This window comes from Parambassis ranga, chromosome 21 (assembly GCF_900634625.1).
Source record: "Parambassis ranga chromosome 21, fParRan2.1, whole genome shotgun sequence".
Classification (NCBI taxonomy): Eukaryota; Metazoa; Chordata; class Actinopteri; family Ambassidae; genus Parambassis; species Parambassis ranga.
In genome coordinates, this window is record NC_041041.1 from 6882556 (window position 1) to 6901175 (window position 18620).

General features: G+C 44.4%; 1 protein-coding gene and 1 pseudogene across 1 annotated transcript; both read left to right on the forward strand.

Moving 5' to 3' along the window:
- The first annotated feature begins 4140 nt into the window (after positions 1–4140).
- Positions 4141–5917, forward strand: LOC114426903 (trace amine-associated receptor 8c-like). The gene is given in 3 exon segments (XM_028394586.1): positions 4141–4151; positions 5117–5516; positions 5519–5917. Coding segments are annotated over 3 exon segments (810 nt in total).
- Positions 5918–14741: 8824 nt separating this feature from the next.
- Positions 14742–18232, forward strand: LOC114426904 (uncharacterized; annotated as a pseudogene).
- The last annotated feature ends 388 nt before the right edge of the window (positions 18233–18620 follow it).

Consider the following 18620-nt stretch of genomic DNA (forward strand, 5'->3'; position numbering starts at 1 on the left):
AAGTGATTAAAATGACTGTCAACAATTGTAGCGAATTTCCAAGTAATATCAAGTATAAGCAGAAGATTTTAGTGATTACTTCTTAGGGCCTGATGTAGATGTATTGAAAATCAATTTTCTTAACCAGGGTAGAAACTGCCTTAATTGTACGTGGTGCATTATTTCTATTAAAATAGTGAATGTTCTAAAGTCATAAATAAACTAGAAAAGCATTTCCTGAAGAAAAGGCAAGTTTGATTGCTGCAGCTGAAGTATTGCTTTGAATGCTGATGGGAAGGATTGCTCAGAATTGCTGTAGTATGTGCAATCTGAATTTGATTTGCTGAAACACGGTTAAGAATTGGAAAGATGTAGCTCTTATTTTGAAAAGCAGAAAATCTTAACATGAAGCTATGAAACAGACACTGCTGAAGACAAGCACAGTATGACGTCATGACCTTAAAGAATAGCCTGTGAATATACCATATGAAAGCTCAGTTAAAATCTAAAAATGTAAGTAAGTGTTAAGGATAGTTATAAAATATGATAAAATAAATATCAACTGTAACTGGCCTAACATAAGAAAAGGCATCCACTGCGAATGTGCTTCTTCAGAAATAAATACACAAACTCCAAGAAAATTTCTAAAATGATTAGAATGCCCTTATTTAAAAAGAAATATGATTTACAGTTTCACACAGTTATTGTTCAATCAACTAATATTATGTAAGACTGTACCCAGCAGTATGAGTGAATGATGTCTGTCTGACATTGCAGTATTCTGTAGGCCTGTCGCGATAAGCAATAAATCAATTAATTGCACGATAACTTTAAATGGTCTCTATATGTTTTTCAGACACGATAAATTACATTTGCAGGCTCGTTTGTTTTCCTCTCTTTCTCTCTCTCTCTCCCTCTCGCTGCCAAAGAGACTAGATGACAAAAGGCGTCACTCCTGTGTGTTGTAGCGTATAAAGTGGGCAAAGGCCGGCCATCGGACTTCATATGGCCCATGGCTTCTGTCTTATAATGTGTCGAATCAACAGGTAGCTCTTATTTTTTAACTCATTGTGTGACGTTTACGGGATGTTCTGAGCAGACCACTGTCAGCTCGCTGTCTGCGTCACAGTGCTGCAGGGCTTGGACGCTTGTTACAGCAACACAGATTGCTGTGAAGCTGCACAACACCGGTTCAACACTTTGACACAATTCACCACGAGACTAAACATGCTTATGTATACAACGTGCTATCGGGGAGAGTCCACGTTGTACGAGTGAAGTTCTCTGCCTTCTCACTGGCGGCACTCGTGGCAGCGCCACCCATTAGCTCTCTTGCCCAGTCCTCTTGTGCCATCTCTGCTATCAGTTACTTTTATGTGGTTTCTGTCTACATGGTGGCGTTTTTAGAATTCACTGCAGCTGTCTGCAGCGGCCTGATGCGCATACACACACGTGTGTATGCAGACACATGTGCATACAGGTGAGCCCACTCCCACCAGCAGGTAGAGAGTGCATGTTGTTTGGCTCTCTGTTGCTCATGACGTGCTAGTTGGTTTGACTTAACTCCATTGACTATGCTCAGATAAGCCATGGTAATAGCCCTACCACAACTCATAATAATAATATTAATATCAACATTAATATTAATATAATTAATAATAACAATGACAATAATAATAATTTAGATGATTGGGGACCTTTCCAGTGTTAAATGTTCTTTAGAAATTAAAGTTTATTGATCTTTAAAAGGGTGTACTTGCATCGTATGTCGTTATCATTACATTAGTTGAACATGGTCTCAAAATGACAATATTATCGATTATCGCAATAATTTCTCTTGGCAGCAAAGTCTGTTATCATGACAGGCCCATATACTGTAAATACATAATGTATAAACATAAGTGTTGCCCTAATATATGTGGGAAAAGTAAACTATAATCCTCATTTCACAACATGTAGTTCTGCAATGATGCAGCATATAGGTTATGATAACAACGTAAATATCAACTGTAACTGGCATAAGTTTCCACTGCAAGTGTGCTTCTTCAGAAATAAATACACAAAAGTAAGTTTCTAAAATGATGGGAATGCCTTGGTATGGTATATGGTAAAATTCCAACTAAGCAGGTACAATTGAAACTTTAAGCCAACACAAAAGGGTCAAAACAAGGGTTGAACAAAATGATCGTTTTCAACATAATGCTTATTGCTTAATTCCTTTTGCTGGTGATGATATGACGACTTGGTTTTCTAATTGCAAAGAGACGTAAAGCATTTATTTTCTTAGAATTTGATTGATTGAATTTCTGGTGCTGAAGAAATAACAAATAGTGACCAATGCTTGGCTATGTCATAAGTAGGGTTAATTGTGGCATTTAGCCGATAACGATTAATTTGACAATTGATGACAATTGCACTTAGATGTTTTGACTCTCAACCCCCACATAGTTCTGAAATGATACTGACAAATCATCAATCAAGTTAGGGGTGGGCGATATGGCAAAAATTTTATATTACGATTCTTTAATGATAAAATCACGATCTCGATTTTATCACGATTTGTTTTTACATTGACACTAATTTGCATGTTTCTGTGTAAATGACTTCAGGTAGCCTGCTCTGTCACCTCTCAACAGTAGATTTTAAAGGCAAACAACAACTCTGATAATGTGCACTCAGTATTAGTTTTCAATAAACATGAAAATTTAAATAACTTACAGAACAAAATAAAGTTTTATTTCAAATAGGTTAAAAAGAAGACTAATGTAATTCTGTAAAGTATTATTCAACAGTCATTTAAACAGACTGAAGTGTGCCTCCTAAGGTTGAACAATAAATACAGTATTGAGACTTAAGTAACTCTTAAATGTGATTTAGAACAAATGATCAAACTTTAATGGGAATCATATCTAAGGACAAACGGAGCTGCTGCTGTCACCTCTGTCCACCGTTTACTAGAGTCCTCATATGGAGCCTCTTCATCAAATGCCTGCGTTATTGTTTTGGTGACGTCATCAGCTATTGCCTCTGTCTGCATTTGGTGTACACACGTGGCCCTCCCACACACACACACAGGTGCTGACGGCAGAAACAGCAGCGAACCTGAATATAACGAGCTGGTAATGTTCAGAGAGGTGGGCGCGTACGTGCTCGTAGCATTATAATACATTCGTATACATGCGGCCCTTCCACTTCGACACACGTCGCGCGGACACACACAGGCTTAGAAGACGCGCCGCTGCTGCCGGCAGAAACAGTACCGAACATAAAGGTGGAGTTAGTTTTTAGGCACCAGTTGCTCCGTTCTCTTTTCGTTTTCAGCCGTAGCTTCCTAACAGGGAGGCTGTCATTGGTTGGTCATGTTCACATTAAGCGCACTGAGAGTTGGACAAGTGAAAAAAACTCATGCGTCTGCGTGAACATAGAACTGCAATTAATAGAACGTGCTCTATGGACGATAAAACGATCTGTCCGTTCTGGTAGATCGCCGATACGTTCAAATCCTTCACGATCATTTATCGTCAAATCACACAGCCCTAAATCAAGTTAACTACTTCATTCAGGTTAGGCTGGTAAGTAGTGATTAGGCACAAACCAGCCATGTTTGAATTATTTATTGATAACAGATGCATTTCACAAACTGCTTCAAAATAATAATGAAGCAAACATTTAGTACCTTTGTCCTTTAAATGTTCTTATCTTAAGGTCACAAAGCAGTGTATATCAACAATTTAAAGGAACATTAAATATCAGTGATTATTTCAAGTTAAAAAATATGTCTGTGCAAATCAACATGTGACTGGAATATGTCACACACTAGTGCATGTTTCACTCATACTGTAGAGCAGCTGAAGAAAAACGTGACAAACAAACCGGACAATTGCACATTTAAATGTATGTCTGTGCAAATCAACCTGCGTTACATTCTTCCAGCGCTTAGTTTGGTCGTAAGGAGCACAATGACTAAACGTATCGCGGGTTCTCAGCTGAGTGGTATTCTTTCCAATATCTGCTGGAGGAGACTTTGCTGTTGTAATGGTTTCCTATTTTCCTGTGGAGTCCGTAAAGATCGGGAGGCAGCTTCTCCAATCGGAGTTTTTTTCTTTAAGTTACTACGGCAACAACCAATGCCCCATGTTTCACACCTAATGCATGTCGCGTATGTTGCTTAGGTAGGCGTTGTGGCCTCGTTGCGTTTTCTTCGGCTCTCTTCGTACTCCGGTTTATGGTGACAGACGTTGAACCTCTGTTAGGAATGTGCTGCTCTGTGTCATTTAACTGAATACCACTGCCTTCCACCATTATTGTTATTGGGAGCTCACATGTGCACACTTGTGGGTGATGGTGACAGTACGTCGAGAGTGTGTCATCATGGCGAGGCACTAATCACCGTATTCGATAAGTGGCAAATGTTAATCGGTGACAGTTTTTCTGATGATTAATTGCACACGATACGATTTTGCACAAGCCTAATCATAAGCAAAAAGCACCTCTGCTGCCACTTCCTATCACAAAGAAAATCTCCCACTGGAGACACATAATTTGCTCTTTAATAGCTCTTTATTTGACTATGGGCATATACCATAGTTTATCTCAACCATAACCGCATTTCACCTTACATAGCCTGTTTGCTGTGTTACCCACTCTGTCTATGCTGAATTAGGGTGGAGGATGTTCAATTGTAACGTTGAGTGAACTCCAGATATCGCCTCGTCCTTCTGTACAAATATGCGCTGATTTTAGTTTTCCTTCGATAGTTTATAGGCATCAAGCATTGCGGTTAGAGAAGAGGAGACGGCAGATCAGCTGTCAGTGTGTGAGCATGCACGTGTGCCTGTGTGCGCAAGCATGTCAATGAGAATGAGAGGGACAGAGAGAGTTGAGTGTAGTTGAATGACCAGAAGGGTAGCTATATATACACACCCCTGCTGTATAATAATAGATGGTGATCTCAGTCTCACACTTCAGGTGAAGATTAATGTTTCATCAGATCTAATTTCTGAAGTCTTAGTTTTGTCCAATGATGTTTTATTTTACTAACTTTAACCCTGACTATTATAGAAACATTGCTTTAAATGACACTGATTTATTTGTCATTTGGACATGTGGACTTGTTGGTTTCTTTGTCTCCCTGCAGGAAGCTCCAAACACCCACTAACCTCTTCCTCCTCTCTCTGGCTGTCACAGACTTTCTCGTGGGCCTTCTGGTCATGACAGCAACAATTTACTTGAGAACATCGTGCTGGTATTTTGGTGACATTATGTGTTCTCTGTATGGTTTTGTACACGTTATCATCCTCTGCTCCTCTGTGGCAATAATGGTGCTCATATCGGCTGACCGCTATGTGGCTATCTGTGACCCTCTGCATTACACCACCAGAGTCACAGAGAGGAGAGCAAAGCTGTGGGTCTGTTTGTGTTGGCTCTGTTCTGTTTTGTTCACTACTGTTATACTAAAGGACGACCTGGCCCATCCAGGCATGTTTAAAAGCTGCCATGGGCAGTGTTCCACTTACACTAATACTATTGAATTCATCTTCTACGTTTTTTAACCTTTATTGTTCCCATTATTGTCATTGTTGTGCTGTATATGAGAGTCTTTGTGGTGGCTGTGTCTCAGGCTCGGGCCATGCGCTCTCATGTTACAGCCGTCTCAGTGAGTGTAACAGCAAAAAAGTCTGAGCTGAAAGCAGCCAGGACTCTGGGTGTTCTTGTGGTTGTGTTTCTGATGTGTTACTGCCCGTATTACTTATATTATTTAACAGCGTTTGAAATCAAGCCCTGGATTTTCCCTCTTCTATGTTATCTGGTCTATTTTAACTCCTGTCTGAACCCTTTGATCTATGCATTGTTCTACCCCTGGTTTAGAAAAGCTGTTAAACTAATTGTGACTCTGCAGATTCTGCAGCCGGGCTCCTGTGACGCCAACATACTGTAGAAGTGATTGAAATGTCTGTCAACAGTAGTAATATCAAGTATAAGCAGAACATTTGAGTGATTACTTTTTAAGGCCTGATGTACAGGTGAGAGGTAGTGAAAAATCGATTTTCACAACCAGGGTAGAAACTGAATGAATCTCTGCTCGAGTGTCTATGAGGCCTCTAAATCACTGAACCAGCTCCTTTCCCTGCACATGAAGGGGTACTGCGTTTCTCTGAAAAGACCCTCATGTGAAAACTGTTAGTAGAAAGAATTCAGTCACTGCTTCAAGTGAACGTGGTGCATTATTTCTATTTAAAATATTGAATGTTCTGAAGTTAAAAATAAATCATTCTGCAGAGAAGCTGTGGAATCATACTTTCTTAAAGAAGAACCTCATACATTAGCAGGAACATGTGTAGCAGGACTGCAGGGATGGCAAGAGCAGGGTTAATGAAGGGGGTGCACCTGCGTGTGTGTGTGGCAGCAGAGAAAGAAGCCGGAAACAGTGTATAGAGAGAGGAGGCCTGAACCAGCACAAAAACCACAAAATCACCTCAACAGTGAGGCCCAACGGCACAGAAGAGCAGGCGTGGAAACCTTCCAACATTCCCGAGTCGTGTGTTCGCTTTTGAAGTTGTGTGGGGCAGGGGTGGTCCTAGGGGTACTCTCTTTAGCTCAAAAGTGACAAGCTGAACCATGTCTGGTGCCCAATTTATCAATCTGTAAATTTGCTAGGTTTCCTTTGGGGGCACCCACAACACTACACGTCTTTCAGTAGGAGCTGTCAAATTCATAAAGTAAAACTATATATATGCTTGTTATTTACAAACATAAGTGTTGGCTGATATGTGAGAAAAGTAAAGTAAATTTCAGCGTAGGCCGAACTGCCACTGCATGTCCACTTTAAATGTGATGTCTTAGTTAATATCTAAATAATTTAAGGAAGTGTTAATGATAATTAACATATGTTAGTTAGTTCAAATATGATAACATAGGCCAGTTACAGTTGATATTTAGGTTAACATAAGAACATAAGAAGCATAAGAAGAGGCATCCACTGCAAATGTGCTTCTTCAGAAATAAATACACAAACTGCAAGTAGGTTTCTAAAATGATAAGAATGCTCTTATTTAAAAGAAATATAGTTTATAGTTTCAAATAGTTATAGTTTAGTTGATTTTGGGAAAATAGGTTGTTGTATAATTTCCGGTGCGTACATGCAATCAACTTTATAATTATTTTAGTGCTGCTGAGCCTGTGATAGTGTGGGACATGGCTGTCTAATATTATGTAAGACTGTACCCAACAGTATGAGTGAATGATGTCTGTCTGACATTGCAGTATTCTCATATGTATATACTGTAAATAAATAATGTATAAACATAAGTGTTGCCCTGATATATGTGAGAAAAGTAAACTATAATCTTCATTTCACAACATGTATTTCTGCAATGATGCAGCATATAAGTTACAATAACAACATCAATATTAACTGTAACTGGCCTAACATAAGAAAAGGCATACGTTTCCACTGCAAGTGTTCTTCAGAAATAAATACACAAAAGTAAGTTTCTAAAATGATAAGAATGCCTTGGTATGGTATATGTTAAAATTCCAACTAAGCAGGTACAACTGAAACTTAAAGCCAACACGAAAGGGTCAAAACAAGGATTGAACAAAACAGATCATTTTCTACATAATGCTTATTGCTTAATTCCTTTTGCTGGTGATGATATTACAATGTGGTTTTCTAATTGTAAAGAGACGTAAAGCATTTATTTTCTTGGAATTTGATTAATTGAATTTCTCGTGCTAAAGAAATAACAAATAGTGACCAATGCTTGGCTATGTCATCAGTAGGGTTGGCCGATATTGGCAAAAAAATGAATCAGGATTAATTGTGGCAGTTAGCCAGACTTTGCTGTTGTAATGTTGTCCTATCTTGCTGTGGAGTCCGTAAAGATCAGGAGGCAGCTTCTCCAGTCCGAGTTCATTCTTTTGATAAAATCAAACATTAAGTTACTACCCCAACAACCAACGCTCCACGCTTCACACCTAATGCGTGTCGCGTATGCTGCTTAAGCCGGCTGTAGGATTTTCCAGTAGAAAACTTTATTTCCTGATGTCGGTGTGGGAAGTTGTAAACTGTGGTCGAAGCCGTGCAGGAGAGTACACAAGCCCTGAGCGGAGAGTGACAAACAGGGATTACCAGACGGGACCGGAGACCCAGAAGGAAATGACCGTCAATTACATCATTACAATGGGAGAACTGAAGGCCAGAGCTGACGGGACCGTTGAAAGGCGGAGTAATCATCATAGTACTGAGTAAAGCTGTGTTGATTACTGGAAGCTACGGAGCTCATAACGTGGCTATTGCTAGACTGAAGGGCTGCTATTCAGCCGTAGCTAATAAGAAAATAAACTGTGACATAGTGGTTCAACTCTGCACAAGGATATCAGTCCACAACGTAGCTTTGGACTAAGTAACAGTGAGACCATTCACCAATAAGTCAGTAATCTGAAGAAAAATGATGGATAACGCGCCTGATTTAGAGAGCTTAAAGCGAAAGCGTGCTAACGCACAGTGGAGCTTTACAACACGAATAAACCGCGTCAGTGGTGACCGTTTACATGAAGCTGATTTGTCTGATGAATTAACAAAACTGAGAGAAGATTATGAGAAACTCATTGATGCTTGTTATGAGTACATTGAAGTACAGAAGCAGATAGACCCAGCAGGTGACGACAGTGAGTCACGGGATGCCCTGGCGAAGAGAGTTGCCAATGAGCAAAAGTTTACACAAACTGAGGGCTCAGTCTTGGAAATCCTGTGGTCTAAGTTTGCAGAGCCAGACATAGATGCTCTTGTGACACAGTACAAGGTAGCTTTTGATTGGGCTGAAGCGCTTGGGAAAGATAAGAGTGTCTCATGGAAGAGGCAAGGTGTGGAAAATAATATACTGGACAGGAAACTCCAGGAGCTGAAAAGCACTGTGTATACATGGAGAGATTATTGACCACACAGAAAGAACAAATGGACGCTCTTTTATCTTTTGAAAGAGAAAGTGATGGATGAGTGGATAAGCCGTTGGGATGATGAAGATGACGATAGTGCCAGTGTAGCCAGTGAGCATGTCGCACCGGCAAACAGCAGTCTCACAGTTGCTGGTAACACTTTCACCCAACCAGTAACCCCTGCTACTGCTACGCCACCCGTTACCACCCATCCTACTTTTGCAACCCTACCCCTTGGCAGTCAACCTCCAGGTGTGTTTGCGGCTGCCACGTTCAGTCTCCCACAACACACACCACAACGCACCGCGCAGTCACAGCAGCCTGGCAGTGGACCTAACAATGGTTTCGCCCAACCTCCAGCCCGCACTAGCACGCCACAACTGCCAAGCGTTCACACCTGCTCCACCTGTCGATTTAAGTATGGGATGACAAGGGTGTAGCTTTCCTCATAGTGGCTCAGGGTGCACGCTGGGGTAGACAACAGCTATCAGTGGGCTCGGCCTAAGATACGGTTGACACCTATAAGTTTGCCAAAGTTCTCCAGGGATAGGAGGGACTATTGGCGTTGGAAAGCTGAGTGGGAGAGTATCCAGGCACAAGCAGAACCTACAGGGTCAGGAATGTAAGAAGCTTCATTTGCTAGACAGTGTGGGTGACGAAGTAAAAAACAAACTCAGACTATTACGTTGCAGAGATGCAAATGAGATATTCAGAGAGCTGGAAGACCGTTATGACAACAGTGCAAACAGCTGAAGAGATCATGTTGGAGCTACAGTCCCGCCCGGCTGTAAAGAATCACCAGCCATGAGAGACACTAGAGTTAATCCTAGCAGTGGAGCGGGCAGTACTGGACCTCACAGATCTGGGGTGTGAAGACGTCATACATAACCAGTTAGCCAGGTTCACCCAGGGAACCATTTCAACAGGCTATTGCTGTTCTTAAGGGACCAAAAGTCGTTAGTTGTGAGGCTGAAGCAGTTTCTACCAAGCAAAACATGGTCTACTAACGCTCCTGGGAGACCAAGTTACGGGGACAAGCTAGATGAGCAAAAGAAAGTCAAGAAGTCAGCATGTGAAACCAAGACAGACCCCAAGCAGGTGCCATGTGCTGTATGTGGTGATAAGGAACATGGGGGAAAACTGTTTCTCTGCAAAACCTTTAGGAAGGCCAATCTGTCAGAGAAAAAGTCACAGGTGAGAAGGGCGAAAGCTTGTGTAAAGTGCTTGGATGTTCACACCAGCGACAACATCTGCCCTCCTAAGTTTCTCTGCCAGGAGGAGTGTAAGAAAGGTGACACTCTGGCAGATCACCAGTATTTCCTCTGTCCTGAAGCATCAAAAAGGAAGGAGGCCACTAAGAGGGAAACCAAAACAGAAGAAAAAGGAAGACCATGTGGTCCAACAGAGGAACAAGAAGCAGTGTTCGCCGAGTTAGGACTGACTCCCCACCAGTTGAAAGCTGTCCGAAGAGCCTGTACAAACAAGGCAATGACAAAAGCATGTTCCGGCAAAGGCCGCATAGAACAGAGAGGTTTAAGGGAGCATCCAGTCCTTATGATGCTCGTGCCTGTCACGGCAAAGAGAGGGGTCAGCCTTGGAGCCTTGGTTGATTTTGCCTCTGATTCCAATTATATCACACATCATGCTGCAGAAAGGCTCGGACTGGTTGGCGAGACAATCGAGATTGATCTTGTAATCAGTGCAAGAGAAGGCCGCCTAGCTCCACAAAGCTTGCAAAGAACCGGAGACCTGGTGCTGTGGGATGGTCCTCTAGGCAAAACCGTGAGTGGTGCGCATCCTGACCTCTTCGAAGGAGTGTAGGTGACCACTGCTCTCCTGAGCAGTTGGACATGGACTTGGTATGGCAGAGAGGTCGAAACCTGGCCCATGAAGTGTGCTTCAGAGGTGGCGGCTGGTGCTAGAGAGACGGTAAGCAAACTCCAAAGAAAGGCTTTTTCGGCAGTCCTAACCAGAGCTCAGATCAAGAAAGCTTTAAACCCAGATGATCCTGATCCCGGTTAAGGATAGTGGTAACGGAGCTTCTGAGTCCTCAGGAAATGGGAAAATCTCAGCTGGAATAAAAAGGATAGAGAATCTGTGGCAAGCTGGTCTTGTAGCTCAAGTGGACCCATCGAGGTACAGTTCTCTAACTAAACTCTGTGTAGTAGTCAGTTATGTCCGCAGAGCTGTAAAGAAGTGGTTGGCCTGAATTGGGAGAGCCTCCGTACCGTCAAAGTGGGAGGTAGTACCCACAGTGGAAGAACTCGAGTCTGCCTTCCAAGACTTGTGCCTGGCAGCCCAGGAAGGTGTAACATTTCCTGTGACAACACTGGAGCCGTGTCGGTGAGTGGCCATTATTAGTTTTGAAATGTATTGGTACAGTCAAAATGTTAGCCGTTAATAACAGTTTGTTCATGTGTTTTATTGCAGGTTTACAACCTAATGGTTTCTAAAAGTTTCTGAAAGTTCGTAATAGACACTAAAAGTTTCTGAAAGTTAGTTCAGCTGATAGTTCACGTAGTATGTGTGTCTGTGTGAAATAAAGATTGTGGAAACTACGAGTTGTATCCGCCGTGCTTGTTCCGACAACCCGTCCAGAGGGGAGACGAATGAAGAGTAAATCTGGACACCCGCGTTGTGGCTTCGTTGCGTTTTCTTCTTCTTCGGTTTATGGTGACAGACGTTGAACCTCTATTTATTTGACTTATCACAAACAAATACTTTTACTCCCCTGCCTGGACCTTCCTCCACCTCAACTTCATACATTACAAGGCAGGCCAGTAGAATTAGTTTGCTTATACAAATACCTGGAGTTTAGATTGGAGGAAGGCCTGTTTTATGAATTACTCACCAAAAGTAAAGAATGGATTGCAAAAACAGCCCTCTATTTATATAGACTATGGGCATATACCATAGTTTATCTCAACCGCATTTCACCTTACATAGCCTAATTGTTTACTGTGTTACCCACTCTGTCTATGCTGAATTTCTTTTTTTTTTTTTATTTAACCTTTATTTACCTGACCTGGCCAAGAGGTCAGCAGCACACGTCAAGAACAGTATAACAACATTTTAAAGTTGGTAAACAAGATCAAAACAGAGCAGTGAAAATAAGAGCAGCAATAGAAAGATATCTTAAAAACACAGGCACTGGTGAATGGATGCTTTTTGCCTAATGTGTAATAAAGAATTAAAAGTTTTAAATGAGATAAGCTCAGAGATTTTTAAATCAGTCTGGAGGGTATTCCAGGCTGAAGGGGCAGAGAAGCTAAAGGCCCGCTTTCCTAGCTCAGTCCGCACATGAGGGACCTGCAGGTGGTAAATGCCACTGGAGCGTAGGGCATAGTGGCTGGCAGTTCGCTGGAGAAGAGCACACAGATAAGGTGGAGCCAAACCAAAGAGGGTTTTATAGATCAATGCCATCCAATGAGTGTGCCTCCTAGTGCTCAGGGAGGGCCACTCAGCTTTGGCATACAGTTCACAGTGATGGGTGAGGCGGGTACAGCCAGTCACAAACCTCAAGGCACAGTGATAAACAGTGTTCAAGGACTGGAGGCATTTGGACGACGCAGTCATGTATACAACATCACCATAGTCGATCAGTGGTAAAAAGGTTGCCGATACCAGAAGTCTGCGGGATCTAAGAGAAAAACAGCATTTGTTCCGAAAATAAAACCCAAGTTTCACCTTCAGTTTGTGGACTAAGTTTGAGTCAAGTACGAATCCGAGATTTATAGCTGGTGACCAGTTCAATGTGTTTTCCTTGGAGTGTTGTTATTACCGGCAAGTTATCTTGTCCTTTACACCTTGGTGAGAATGCCATCACTTTTGATTTCTCTGCATTTAAAACCAAGTTCAGTGATTGCAGGTGTAATTGAACAGTGTTAAAAGCAGACTGTAAAAACTCAAAGGCTTGTGCAAGTGAAGCAGAGCAGCAGTAAATGACTGTCATCAGCATAAAAGTGATAAGTGGCATTTGACAGATTAAAACACATATTATTAATATAAATAGAAAATAAAATAGGTCCTAAAACTGAGCCCTGTGGCACTCCCCTTGTGATCCCAAGGGAAGGCGATACAGAACCCACCATTTGTACACACTGGGATCTATTTAAAAGATAGTTGGCAAACCAAGCAGAAGCTTGGTTTGAGAAGCCTATATTTGACAAGGTTTTAATCAGGAGAGGGTGGTCTACCATGTCAAATGCCTTTGACAGGTCAATAAATAGGGCTACACAGTGTTGCTTGTGGTCCAGAGCATGGATAAAATCATTTAAAACTTTTAAAGTGGCTGTGACAGTGCTGTGCTGTTTTCTAAAACCAGACTGGAAGTCTATTAAAATGCTGTTAGAATCTAAAAATGCCTTCAGTTGAACACTGACAAGCTTCTCAAAGACTTTTGCTAAAATGCATAGCTTTGAAATTGGCCTATAGTTGTTTAGTTCAGTGGGGTCTCCTCCTTTTAAAAGAGGAAGTATAAAAGCAGATTTCCATATATTTGGAATTTTGTTAGAGCTCAAACTTAAATTAAAAATGTGTGACAGAGGCTCCGCTATGTAATCTGAAGCTAGCTTTAAGAATTTGGAGTCAAGCTTATCTGGCCCGGCAGACTTTTTGATATCCAGATCCTTCAGGGCTTTGAGAACATCCAGAACAGACACGGGGGAAAAAGTGAAAGTGTAATTAATAGGACTTTTGTCCATATTTAACGTTTCTGCAGTTGTAGTGGGGTTCTTAAAATTTGATTCTAAAAAGTTAAAACAAGAACCGACAGATATAAAATGTTCGTTAAAATGATTGAGCATGGCAGATTTTTCAGTCACCGCTTTACCATCTTTGACCAAGAAGTTAGGGAATTCATTTTCAGGAGCGGAATTAATGATTTTCCAGATCTTCTTTGGGAATTAGGGTGGAGGATGTTCAAATGTAATGTTGAGTGAACTCCAGATATTGCCTACCATCTTCTCTGTGTAAATATGCGCTGATTCTAGTTTTCCTTCAATAGTTTGTAGGCATCAAGCATTGCGGTTGGAGAAGAGGAAACGGCGAATCAGCTGTCAGTGTGAGCATGCATGTGTGCCTGTGTGCGCGACCGTGTGTGAATGAGAATGAGAGGGACAGAGAGAATTGAGTGCAGTTGAGTGACCAGAAGGATAGCTATATTTTCAAATCACACACCCCTGCTATATAATAATAGATGATGGTACAGGATCCTTTCAGTCTAATGAGAGAATGTTCATTTCACTTATTTCAAACTTGAGTTCTTTTTCTAACTTCGTTCGGTGTTTCACTATGGGAAAACGCCTTGGGCGTGATCAACTACGGAAGCTCCAATGACATCACGTCTGTCTGTGACAGACCGGTCGAGCCGTACTCGGATAGCTGCACAGTAGGAACAGTGTCCGCGTCGTGGCGAGCTGTTCCCGTGGTTTACCAGTGTAATTGCTAGGTTGTTCTAGCCTGTTCTGTGTAGCTAAAGCTAACGCGTCAAGGTGAGCTTAATTGGTGCTAGTTGGGTAGCATTAGGTTGTTACCTGTACTGGTTACCCGAGTGAAGCTAACGTGTCACGACGAGCTAGCTATTACATCTGCTAATAGCAGGGTTTAGCCTCGCTGCTAGCATTGGTGTGGTTCAAGACTAACGTGTTGTGACGAGTCTAGTCCGATAACTTGTCGTGGCCTATCTCCCTTTCCACTAGAATGTCTACGGCCGTCACCCCAAAGGGTCGGAGCCGAAGGCTAAAGAGGCTGCATCCCGCCTGTGTCCCGCATCATGCGGTGCAACCATCTCGGGCAGGGAGCCTCACCCGATGTGCATAGCGTGCATGGGCCCTAAACACGCCCAGGCTGCGCTAGCTGACCCGCAATCTTGCTCCCATTGTGCTTCATTGCCGGAGAAAATTTTGGAAAGGAGATTAACAGTAGCTGTAGCTAACAGTCAGGATCCCTGCCTGGCAGCAGCCACTCCCACGGCCGACGTCCATCAGGCGCGAGCTTCTAAGAGCTGGGCGGACTTGATGGACACCGAATCCCCAGTTATGCCCCCGCTGTTCGAGGATTTGGATCACAGGGAGCTGGGAGATGAGGACGCAGAGTGTGACGCTAACTCTGACCTGCTCGACATGGTGGACATGGAGGAAGAAGAGGAGGAGGACTCTTCTTTTCCACCTCAACAGTCTAGACCATCTAGTGCTACTGAGGTTGTTCCACCAATGAATGGTTATATGAAGTCAAACAGCAAACGGGCTGCAGCCAAGCTGGGAATTGCATGGCCTGCAGCCCAGGGTGCTGAGGGAACGGAGCGGGACCTGTACGATGGTAAGAGGCTCCCGCCAGCCCAGCCTTCACCCAAACAGCTCTTACCAGCAGTGCCTGCATGTATGAAGGAGATGAAGCATTACTGGCCCAGTCCCTTCAGGAGCAAACTCCCAACCAGGGGTTGTTCTAAACTGGAGATCCATGGGATGGGTGAGCTGGGGCTGGCCGAACCCCCGGCGGTGGAGCCTTCAGTGGCATACCACCTCCATCCCAATCACCGATCAGTCTCAGCTTCTTCCAGTATCTCTCTACCTAGTAAATCAGATCGCCTAACCGCATCTATTTACCAGAGGATGTACAAATATGCAGCTCAGTCAGTGTGCTCCCTCAACGCTGTCACACTGCTTTCAGCTTATCAGGCTGAGATACTGGAGGAGATGGGCCGTCAGCTGGATTCACAGGCTCCCAACCCCCTCCTCTGTGATGAGTTATGTGTGGTGAATGATCTTCTCCTACGCTCCTCCAGGGGAGCAGTGCAGGGATTTGGCCGTGTCTTGGGGCTAGCAGTCACAGGTGAGAGAGCCCTATGGCTGAATTTGTCTGGCTTGAGTGATTCTCAGAAAGCTGAGATCATGGATGCAGCATACGACCCCACCAAGGGTCTCTTTGGCCCAGCTCTGGAGAAGATGAGAGAAACGAGCACTCGCAGGAAGCAGGAGGGAGAAGCCTTCGACCTCTGCATACCACGTAAACCCCAGCCATGTCCATCACAGCCTCCCAGTGCTGGCTTTGCAGCTACAGCAGTGAGAGCAAAACACAGCGGCCCTAGAGCACAGCAGCCTGGGCCAGCTCAGCGGACAGGCCACCAGCACCAGCAGCACCCCCCCCCCCCCCCCCCCCCCCACAAAAAGAAGGAGGGAGGGAGGCAGCCCTTTGGTTCCAAGTTTGGAGGCTCCGGTTGTTCCCTGTTCTCCAGGAGCCCTCCCTCAGTCTCTCTCCTCACAGTTCCAGGGAGAGAAGACTTGGGCGCAGCCTGCACAGTGTCACCAAGCACTCACACAAGGCTGCATGTTTCCAAGGTCTCTGATAGTGCCACCAAACACTTCTCAGCACCTTGTTTCTTTTTTAAGGGGAAAAGAAAAAATAAAGAATGCATTTCTGTATCCAGGCAAGGTGCCGAGGACAGAATGCCCCCACGAAATAAAAAACACAAAAATAATCAAAATGGAACGTTGCCTTGGCCCGCCGTTCCCAGTAGGGGGAGCTCAAACTCCTCTGGCTGGGAGCAGCGCTCTCCGACACGGAGAGATGACGTCATCCAAGGGCGACGACAGGGGTCCACTGGCATGGCGGGTGGACCGGTGGCGCGCATGCGCAGTTCACCCTTGGGTGTTGTCAACAGTTGCCAGGGGTTACAGGCTACAGTTTGCTGTGAAACCACCCAAATTCAACGGCGTGTTAGCCTCTGTGGCGGGCGGAGCGTCAGCTCAGGTCCTGGAAAGAGAGATTGTGTCTTTATTAAACAAACACGCAATCGCACGAGTTCCAAACGAGGAAATGGAAGAGGTTCATCCCTGCGGCCCATTTTGGACCTCCGTGTTTTGAACAGTCACTCACGAAAGAACACGTTCGGGATGCTAACACACAAAGTTCTGTGCCGCTCGATCCGTCCAAATGACTGGTTTGTGACGATCGATCTAGCAGACGCGTATTTTCACATTGCCATTTATCCACCACAGAAAATTTCTCAGGTTTGCTTATCAAGGGGCAGCGGCATAGACGACTATCTCGTATGCTCTCATTCATGGGAGCAGGTGATCAAAGACTCTGTTGCGGTGTTGAATCACCTCAGAGACCTCGGTTTCAGGATAAACGAGGTAAAGAGTCGCTTGGAGCCGTCTCAATGCACAGAGTATTTGGGGCTCAACATAAATTCCCTCTCTTATCGCGTCAGGCTGTCAGAGATGACGGAAACTGCGTTCAGACAATGTCTTGCGCTTTTTTGATTGGGGAAAGTGGTGGCATTCAGGTTATGCCTCCGTCTTCTCGGACTCATGGCGTCAGCGATATCTGTGGTACGGTTGGGGCTGCTCATGATGAGAGATTTTTAGCGATGGGTGGCATCTCTGCATCTCTGCTCTCAGCGCCATCTGAACCGCAGAGTCAAGATAACGGCGCGGTGCATTTCGGCTCTCCGGCCGTGGAGAGACCCGCCAATGCTGAAATCGTGTGTACCTTTGGGGGCGGTCTCGTCCAGGGTAACCATGATAACGGACGCTTCTCTTTCAGGGTGGGGCGCGACACTGTTGGGCATGACGGCCAACGGTGTGTGGTCTCAGCGGATGGCACGACTCCATATAAATATGCTGGAGATGCATGCAGTGTTTCTGGCACTCAGACGTTTTCTGCCTCACCTGTATGGTCATCATGTGTTGGTGAAGACAGACAACTCCACTGTGGTGGCTTATATCAAGCGCCAGGGTGGCACTTGCTCTCTGCAGCTGCACAGGTTGGCTCAGAGGTTGATTGTGTGGAGCAGTGCCCGGCTCCTGTCCCTCAGAGCGACCCATGTAGCGGGGATTCTGTACAGGGGAGCAGACCTATTGTCCAGGGGGAACCCTCTGTACGGGGAGTGGGGGCTCCACCTGCAGGTGGTGGCACAGATTTGGCAGAGATATGGCCAAGCAGACGTAGATCTCTTCGCCTCTCAGGAAAACACTCAGTGCCGGCTGTTCTTCTCCCTGTCAGACGCAAGCGCACCAATAGGTGTGGATGCTCTGGCCCACCCCTGGCCGAATGTTCTGTTGTATGCTTTTCCACCTCTCAGCCTGATTTCTCCAACTCTGGCCAGAGTGCGGGAGCAGGGGTGTCTCTAATTTTGGTGGCCCCGCGGTGGCCGTCCAAACATTGGATAGCAGAGATAATTCGGCTTCTGGCAGACGAGCCATGGCCACTCCCCATACGCAGGGATCTTCTTTCCCAGGCTCGGGGAGAGATTTATCACCCTCATCCAGAACAGGTGTCTCTGTGGGCCTGGCCAGTGAGAGGTGGAACTTGAATGCGGCAGGTCTGCCTCCTGAGGTCATTGACACTATTCAGAATGCTGAATTTGTTGCTGGTACTGGATGCCCTTTCAAACCACCCTTTTGAGCCTATTGAGGTGGTGGGATTGAAATTTCTTTCAATTAAAACTGCGTTGCTTCTGGCACTGACCACTGCAAAGAGAGTGAGTGACTTACAGGCTTTGTCAGTCCATCCCTCTTGTCTGCAATTGGCCCCGGGGTGGGCTAAGGCTTGCCTACGGCCTAACCCGGCTTTTGTGCCTAAAGTAATGGAGTCTTGTGATCATCTCTACCTGGTGTAGTGGTGAGAGGTCATAAAGAAATGTTCTCAACCAGGCTAAACACTGATTGAATTTCTGCTTGAGGGTCTGTGAGGCCTCTAAA